General features: G+C 43.5%; 1 protein-coding gene across 1 annotated transcript in view; it reads right to left on the minus strand.

Annotated features, from left to right (window-relative positions):
- Nucleotides 1–8,287: 8,287 nt before the first annotated feature.
- The window catches only part of LOC310770990 (ADP-ribosyl cyclase/cyclic ADP-ribose hydrolase 1-like), a gene marked incomplete at both ends in the record, with an annotated part of 6,145 nt that continues 5,013 nt past the window's right edge, over nt 8,288–9,419 (minus strand). The window contains 4 exons of the mRNA XM_083631872.1: nt 8,288–8,381; nt 9,024–9,110; nt 9,230–9,322; nt 9,413–9,419. The exon at nt 9,413–9,419 is cut by the window's right edge and continues 67 nt beyond it. Coding sequence (XP_083487998.1) covers nt 8,288–8,381; nt 9,024–9,110; nt 9,230–9,322; nt 9,413–9,419 — 281 coding nt within the window. The remainder of the gene's footprint in view (nt 8,382–9,023; nt 9,111–9,229; nt 9,323–9,412) is intronic.

Below are 9,419 nucleotides of genomic sequence, written 5' to 3' on the forward strand. Positions count from 1 at the left end.
CACACTGCCTCTGCCCAGGCTAAGAGCCCCTATCTCGGGTACCATAGACCCAGGCAGGTCCCCTTACCTCCACACTGCCTCTGCCCAGGCTAAGAGCCCCTATCTCGGGTACCACAGACCCAGGCAGGTCCCCTTACCTCCACACTGCCTCTGCCCAGGCTAAGAGCCCCTATCTCGGGTACCACAGACCCAGGCAGGTCCCCTTACCTCCACACTGCCTCTGCCCAGGCTAAGAGCCCCTATCTCGGGTACCATAGACCCAGGCAGGTCCCCTTACCTCCACACTGCCTCTGCCCAGGCTAAGAGCCCCTATCTCGGGTACCACAGACCCAGGCAGGTCCCCTTACCTCCACACTGCCTCTGCCCAGGCTAAGAGCCCCTATCTCGGGTACCACAGACCCAGGCAGGTCCCCTTACCTCCACACTGCCTCTGCCCAGGCTAAGAGCCCCTATCTCGGGTACCATAGACCCAGGCAGGTCCCCTTACCTCCACACTGCCTCTGCCCAGGCTAAGAGCCCCTATCTCGGGTACCATAGACCCAGGCAGGTCCCCTTACCTCCACACTGCCTCTGCCCAGGCTAAGAGCCCCTATCTCGGGTACCACAGACCCAGGCAGGTCCCCTTACCTCCACACTGCCTCTGCCCAGGCTAAGAGCCCCTCTCCCGGGTACCACAGACCCAGGCAGGTCCCCTATCACCACCCATCCACTACCCAGGCCTGGAGCCCCTCTCCTGGGCACCAGAGACCCAGGCAGGTCCCCTATCACCACCCATCCCCTACCCAGGCCTGGGGCCCCTCTGTCAGCCACCAGACACCCAGGCAAGTCCCCTATCACCACCCATCCACTACCCAGGCCTGGAGCCCCTCTCCTGGGCACCAGAGACCCAGGCAGGTCCCCCTCCACTACCCGCCCTGCCCCTCACCTTGCCCGGGTACCACACCTCCGGCAGAGACCCCCCACCTCCAGGACCTTGCGCACCAGGGGGTCCTGTGCCCCCCACTCTTATAACGCAATATCCACTCCAACAAGGGGATTATTCCTGAGAATAATTTTAATATTGATTGTAATTCTTGCCATTTTTGTAATACAGAGATAGAGACAACAGATAATTTATGTTTTTCACTGGATTAGCTACTAGCTTTTGGTCTAATTTGAATTTATGGATTAAATATAGCATTGATGCACTACCACCATTTATACTTGAAACTGTCAAATTTTGAATATTCATTGAAGGTAAAAAAAAATAATTTTTAATGAACAATGTAATTATTTTGACCAAATATTTTATACAGAAATGTAAATACTGTATAGCAAAACTCTACTCTGTCTACAACCTTTAAAAAGGATTTAGAAACATTTTCCAAATCCATAAAATATACATATGAAAAACAAAATGTGTTGGGTGAGTTGAAAACGAGCCTAACTACGCTCAGTGTGGAAGATAGAAAGCATAATTGTTCTTGTAATTCTTTAAATCAAGAGAAAAATAACGAGTATTTTATTTTGTGTGGAAGATAGAAAGCAACGAGTATTTTATTTTGAAGGGTGATGTGTATACCAGACCGTGTCAAGAGGCGTAGCCAGACCGTGTCAAGAGTGTCAAGAGGCGTAGCCAGCTGGCTCTGCGGGCTCTGCGGCGCTGCAATTATATGATGTTGCAAACGCTTGTAGTGCGCACAACACAACGCTCTTGCAGTGCTCCAATCAGGTGTCTGAACTAATGGCAGAGGCAGTAACCTCGCGTCACCAGGCTCTTCTCGGCGAGAAAGAGCCTGGCTCCCGCCCACAATTGATTTTGTCACCCTACTGGTTCCAGCCTAGAGCCCGCCCTAGACCGGATGGCAGCGTTTCTAGCTCGTCAACTTTCACGTTAACTTGACAATTTGACCCAAGTATCAGAATCCTCTTTCACCGTTTTGACCGGTGTGTCAGGCGGTGGTGGCGGAGATGCCATATTGCATAAACGTTTTGTTTTATGTAACGCTAGCTTTGTTTTGATCAGACTCTAGTTTAGGTAACATCACCGCGTCAAGCTAACGGCAACAAAGACGTTGTTAGGCGCATTGCCATCCGGTGTTAATTCTGGGTCCGGGGTTTACGCCCCCATGACAAAAAGCGGGGTGGAAGGTGCCCAGACTACAGAGGCAGTGGTTCCCAACCTGCGGGTCCGGGTATCACCTGGGGTCCTTGAATTAGTTCCGAAATATGACTTTAGTTTTACTTCTGATTCACTTCTAGGGGAGAAAAAAAGACTGTTGCGTTTCATTAGGCTACTAGTTAAAGTCATAAAAGATTGGACACACCCTGATTGAATGTAGGTAGCCTAGGCTATATTTTTTCATTGGGTTTTTAAGAAATGTATCTAAATGCTTATGCTTTAGTCTCGTTTGCCAGACTGCTTTAATGCTTGAGAGTTGTTTAATAGACAAATAGTTGATGTTAGCCTACCCTATGGATTTCTTTCCAATTTGCCATTTCCATCAAGGTGGCTACTTTAAAGGGACACTTCACAAAAAATTGCTTATTTATTTTGCACATGATTGTTAGATGATGATGTCATAACTACATCACTACATAGCTTACTGTTAGATAATGTCATGTCTAGTTCTCTATGACTACGTCACTACATGGTGATGATGTTGGTACTGTAGCCTAGAAGATGTCATAAATCGTCGATTATGTCATACAGTTCAAGAAGGCTCTGCCTGGTGGCCAGGTAATGATTGATAAAAAGTAGAGTCCGCACACTATCTGAGGAAGGGCTTTGCCCCGAAATGTCACACATTTTTTGTGGTCTCCAATTAAACTTTTGGGAGCAGCTACCAGTGTGCGGACTCTAATTTTATCACTTTCACTTCGGTCCTGCACCTGGTTTTAACTCTTCACTGCTGGATGTGCATGCCTTTTTGTACCACTAGTGATGTCACTTCTCACTGATGATGTCATAACGCAATGTGTAGTCTCGGTTTCCAGACGTTTGGTGAGCGGCGCCGAGCTGAGTCTACGCAATGTGATGTCACGTTCTAGAGCTATACGGTCAGCTCTGCCTGCCCTCGGCCCAGTCTCCAAATTTGCCTGTTGCTGTTTCTAGTTAGTTACCAAGCGCCTATGGTTCCCAGTTACCAAGCATCCAGTGTTCAAGCCGTCAAGTGTGTGCGAATGAATCCACCACCTGACCCCCGCCTAACAATGATCTCACACACACACATATATGAAAACGCTTTACAGTTTTCAGATGTGTGAGATCATGTGCAAAATAAATCGGCATTGTTTTTCAGTGAATCTAAAATAGAAGATTTTGATTTGTTTAACTTTTTTGGGGGCACTGCATAATTCCCTTTGTTATTTCATAGTTTTAATGTCTTTACTGTTATTCTAAAAATGTGAAAATATTTGCACTTAAACCAGGACAGGACTGATGCAATACCCTCTGTGCCAGGCCCGGTTTTACAGGGGTGCAAAAGCACGCATTGCACCCTTATTTTAATTGTCTGCATGCTCAGTTGAGAAGAGTGGTAAAAAAAATAATATATATATATATATATATATATATATATATATATATATATATATATATATTTTTTTTTTAAATAAATGCTGCAGCTGCACACTTACTGTTTAAACTTGAACTATAATTGTTGTTTTTATTTGTTCTTTGATGTGAATTTATGGATTTTTGGCACCTATATGTAACCTTTTAAGGTTGAGATAATTGTATTATCATTATATGGTCCAAATATTTCAGTAAAACACTTGAAATATTCTTGCTTGGCTTGTATCATTCTACTTGAAATGATGGTAAAATGCATTATTTTTAGTAAAATAACATGTCAAATTTTTCGGGCCGCCGGCCGGCCACCCGGGCCACCCAGGTCGGCCCCTGCATGTGCACCCCTTCCTATCTATGCATCCCTAGTCATCTTGTTCTGGAACCAGCCCTGCTCTGTGCAATCCACTTGTACGCACTTGTCACTTTTATGTAGCCTACATAGATCTCACTTTAGGCTACATGTAGTTATATTATAGTCCATATTTTATCATCTACTTTTATTTTGCTTCTCTTTTTTCTGCTGAGCTGATTGACTCTCATCCAGTACATTGCATTATTGACCATCTGTTGTTAACCTAATAAAACAAAAACTTGAAAATTAAATAAAAAAAGTAAAAGTCTTATCAAATATAACACATAGGCTAAGTCTATTTGGACGTGCGTGACATGGGCAAGTGTGAACACGCCTTATTACGCTCCTCCTTAACCACATTAAGAAATGACTAAAGAATTCTTGTGATAAAGAATAAACCATTCACAAAGTGGATCTCTCCTGTCTTTGTGCCCTTTCAATAGCCAGTTTTTGGCACAGGGCAATGGAGTGGGCTAATACCACACCTATCTCCCATTCACTAAATCCAGTCAGACAAGCTAAGGACCTTCAGGTTATGGTTGAAGTTCAGGCTGTAATGCCAAGAACTGCTCAAAGTTCATGAAGTATAATAGTCAAGTGTTGTGAACATGTTGGGAAATGCCACAGACCTTTGGATACCAAGCCTGAAAATTACAGGCTAACTTGTTAAGTCTAAGTTCCATATCTCTGTTTTTCAGGATGCAGTAAAGGATTTCACTTCATTTCACAATCATTAAATAGTGCAGGGCAACACCCCTTCAGTTACACATTTCATATGTGTATGAGAGTGTTTTGGGCCTGAGGCTCTGCTTGCTTGTAAACCAGTTAAACCATGAAATGATCCACATTGAACATGAGTGTTAACAGTCCAAAGGCTAAAAGCATGATTTTACAATACATCAGTGGGGTATCCAAACACAACAACAACAACAACAACAACAACAACAACAACAACCACCATCTCTATTTCAAAACAACAACCATCTCTATTTCAAAACAGCCATCGCCAGAATAAAATGTTGGCATTGTATGTTTCTGCAATCCAAGCAAATGTATTATGAATATTTCTGAACCAAAATACGTAGCATTTAACATTTCTAGATTTGTGAATAATTAACGTTAAACACATCATACCCAATTAGGTAATTAACACATGAATACAATATTAATTAATGCTAGGTGTTGAGAAGGAATTATTCCATGATGATGACAATTAATAGTAATTCATATATGACTCGATCTGTTAATCAAACAGACCTTTTATTAGTTGCTGATGCAGTAATCATCAATTCATGGGTTAATTCATCATGAGTCAAACATTAACTCATGATGATCTATGCATTAGTTAAGCATCAATTAATGCATATTGTGCACCAGTATTGTAAAGCGTTACCCATAAGGACAGTCTGAGGTTTAATGTCGATAGGGAGAAGGGGTGGTGGACCCGTGTTCCTGACTTATAACTTTCTCATCATGAGACAGCTGGTTCGAGTCCCGACACAAACCCTAACCCCAACCAAGTTGCTTTTCTTGCCTAAACCCAACCAAGATATTTTACTTGCCTAAACCCAACTGTTGTTTTACTTGCCTAAACCCAACCAAGATCTTTTACTTGCTTAAACTTAACCGGCGATTTGAGCCATGGCTACCGGGCTGAGTCGGTGGTCACACCGTCACACCGATCTGGGGCTGCACCCAGCTCGGGCCCGGAAGAGCCGGTGTCTGTGCTGGAAGACTGAAATTTTCATATTTCCATGGAACAAATGCTGCGGATTGTTCAATCTAAAGTCACTGAAGCAGAGTTTAACAGAAGATTGTACTTACATGTCATTTCCTTGAAGTTTGCAAATGATGGAAAAATCCCAACAAGATTTTCTTACAGATGTCTTGATCTAATTGAACAAAACCTTTGAACCGTTGCACATTTTTCAGGGTCAGGGTTATAAAGACAAATCAGTAAAAGAGCAAAACAAATTACAGACTCCAAAGAGTTTTCAAATGATGAAGTCCATTTCCTTTGTGGACCTTGGTATTGTACCATAAACATAGCCACAGCCAACATCACCAACATAGAAAACACTCATTAGACTATGTCAACTATACTTCAGCAGTAGCCTCAGAGCAGGACCACTCCGGACAGGAACCAAAATCAAAACCTGTATCAATGTATCAATTCAACAACTCTCAGTTCAAAAGTCTGCATGTCATTACCTTGATTAAATGCAACATCAACAAGGATAGAAAAGGATGTAAAACAGTCTATGTATCTTTATTATGATGCTAGTATGCATTGTCATGTGGTTGGATGTTTTCTCATAAAGACAGGGCCAAACATTCAATGTGTGTGATTACAGCTGCAGTGCTTCCAGTTTGAATCTCAGTGCTGCCCAGTTCCTCCAGTGTGTAGGCTACCAATTTAAACAATAAAGTGGACCTGTGGAATCTATATGTGTACAGCAGTGAATCTGCTTGGTGTTAATACACTGACTGGTGTCACTGTTATTAAAAAAGAATAAAAGGGTCAACTAGAGGCGACACCTTTTTTGTGATTTGACACACCCATTTCCACACCCCCTTTTGGCCAGTGGGCGTGGAAAGTTAATCAGTTGGAAGTTGGCCCATGACCTAGTTTTGTGCAAATCCAATCATAACTTTTTGAGATATGCTGCGGAAGGACGGTTGGACGGACAGATGGATGGACAGCCAGACAGACAGACAGACAGACAGACAGACAGACAGACGGGGGTGAAAACACAAGCTCCCAGCCAACTCCATTGGTAGTTGTTACGTGGGAGTGTCTGTGCTTGATTGTTCCTCTCCAGGCCCTCCCCCCTGTGCTGTGGCACCTGTGCAGGAGAGCACAGGTGTACTCACTCTGCCAATCAGAGGCTGCAGCTTAAAAGCATGGAGAGACAGACAGTCAGCCCCAGTGGGCCATCGTGACAGCTTGGTGCTGTGTGTTGGTGTATACCAAATTCCTTACAGCGTGGTGCTGTGTGTTGGGGCTTCTCAAAGCTGTGTTGCACACAGCATGGTGTGCTGTGTACGTGGTGCTTAGCACTTGTGGATCGGTGTCGGTCAAAGAAAGCTTTCTCAACTCTTCTAGAGAGTGTGACTCTCAGATTGAGAGTGGGGCGCCTGTTGACTCTCTTCAAGAGTGTGATCAGTTTATTTGGTTAACCTCAGTTTTTGTGTTCATTAATCACTCTTCCTCTGGAAGCAGTCCTCAGTTGGTCCAATTTGTACCTTTTTTATTTAAACTTATTTTAGTAATAAAACCTGATTATTGTAAATGATCTCCGTCTCCTTTGTCCCCCGGTTTGTTATGTTTTATATGTTACATCCTTTCTCCCCTGGTCAAACTTGGGAACGTAACAGTAGTAATGTAACTTTAAAAATTACAGACTCCCAAGAGTTTTCAAATGATGAAGTCCAAGACCTATTTCCATTTCCTTTGTGGACCTTGGTATTATACCATAAACGCCACAGCCAACATCACCAACATAGAAAACACTCATTAGACTATGTCAACTATACTTCAGCAGTAGCCTCAGAGCTTTTTCCTGCCTAAACAGCCAATCAATTTCAAATACAATAAAAAAAAAAACACGCATATTAATTGGCTATTACAGCCTGACCTTTGCTTTAATGATGTTAAAGGTCTTTGTAGGGTTGTTAAGTTGTTCCTTTTTGTGCAGTTTCATTCCTGTTCTCCTGAGTAAAAACAGAGCATATAGAGACAGTTCGCATGTCTGAGAACGCCCACAAAATGTTAAACGGCTGGCGCGCGAGTGGGGTAAAACCGCCCATATATCTCATGGGCTGACTCACCAAAAGATGGTGCTGCGGCTCTAAACTACAGGTTTGGGGGTTCTAGAGCAGAACACAAGACGTCTGCTCAGATGTGCGTTTACTGCGGTGCGTAAATCCCCAATCGTGTCTGCCTGGGCTGGGCTATCAGCTAATTTCTAACTTTGCTGAATGGATAGAACGTGTGTTTTTACCCCACCCATGACCACGCCCCCAGCCAGGCTGAGCCAGCTAAACCAGCGTCTATGACGAGACGTGGCCTCAACCTATAGGCCTATAGGCCATAGGTTTGAAATGTATCCACACATCTGTACCAGCCCATTTTGCAAAAATGATGCAAGATGTTACCCTGATCTTCCAAACAGAGTGAAACAATTACTCCCACAGGTGTTTTCACCATAGAGACATGAAGATCCCTATGCTTCTCACATTGTGCTAAGAACATCGTCATCTTCATAAGGTGTACCACATCTGTAAGAATTCCTGTAAAACGTCCTAGTCCTCACCAAGCATACTTGAACAGAAGGACAAAACAAATTAAATTGGTAAGATGCTGAGCTGTGTTTGGTGCTTCAGTTGAGTGCCTTTCTGTGGAAAAGGCTCTTTACACATGTCTGGCAGGAGGACTGTTTGGGGTTGTGGATACATTGAAGGAGCATCAGGGTCCTGTGGAGAAATATTTTTACTAAGTCATTGACACCTAAAAAAGGAAGTTCACAGACTGATAAATAAAATATCACTGACTGATACAGGACATCTACATCAGGCAGGTATAGACGGTTTTAACTTGACAACAAAAACATTCTAAATTGAACCCCCGCTCACTTCCTGTTGCAGTGTTTGCTATGGACATAAAAGAAAAAAAAACATTCAAGTGCAGGACTGACCATTCCGTGAAAACCGTCTATATTAGCTATACCACTTTCACACCAACAACTAGGGTCGGACCAGGTTATACTTGACGCATGTTCAACCTTTCTTTTGTCAATTCACACCATGTCAGTCAACAAGGAGTAAGTCCCTGGTCATGACAATTCACATAGGACCCGGGTCACAAGCCGGGAGAGATGCATAACAATTAGCATATAGCATTAATAGCAAACCTGACCATGGTCCTGAGTCGGGCAACCTGGGATAACCCTTTCAGACACAAAATGAACCGGGGAATGACCCTGGTTGGACCTCGGTGTGATAGGGGTATTCATTTGTGACCTGATTTCATCCAGTTAACCTCCCTATACTCAGTCTTCTTACAGAGAGGATCTGTGCACCATGCTATTGTTCTGTGTTGTTATTGTAGTCACTTACAGGTCGTTGTCTGTGCAGGTCCAGCGGAAACCTCTGGACTGCAGGATTTTGATCAGGTCCACAATAGATCCTCGACTACACGATTCTCTGTGGGACAGAAACAAAGACCTCTTGACTCTTGGATGTGAATGTTATGTGACATCACATCTGTGTTCCTGGCAGAAATGTAGACGTGTCGACGGATCGTCTACTGTGTTTAACCTCACATAAAGGGTCCCTCTAGATTTGCCACGACCTTGATGTTGACATGATCCACCATGCGAGGGTTCAGGCTGTCCAGTTCCACACTTCCAAACATGCTACAAGAGGGAAAAAGATCATTTCATTACACGCTCGACAAGCTTGTCCGTCTGCATAATTTGTTTGATACCTCGCCTTTGCGTCTTTACCTTTTCC

The sequence above is a fragment of the Poromitra crassiceps genome, assembly GCF_964638095.1.
Source record: "Poromitra crassiceps genome assembly, chromosome: 2".
NCBI classification, from domain to species: Eukaryota; Metazoa; Chordata; class Actinopteri; order Beryciformes; family Melamphaidae; genus Poromitra; species Poromitra crassiceps.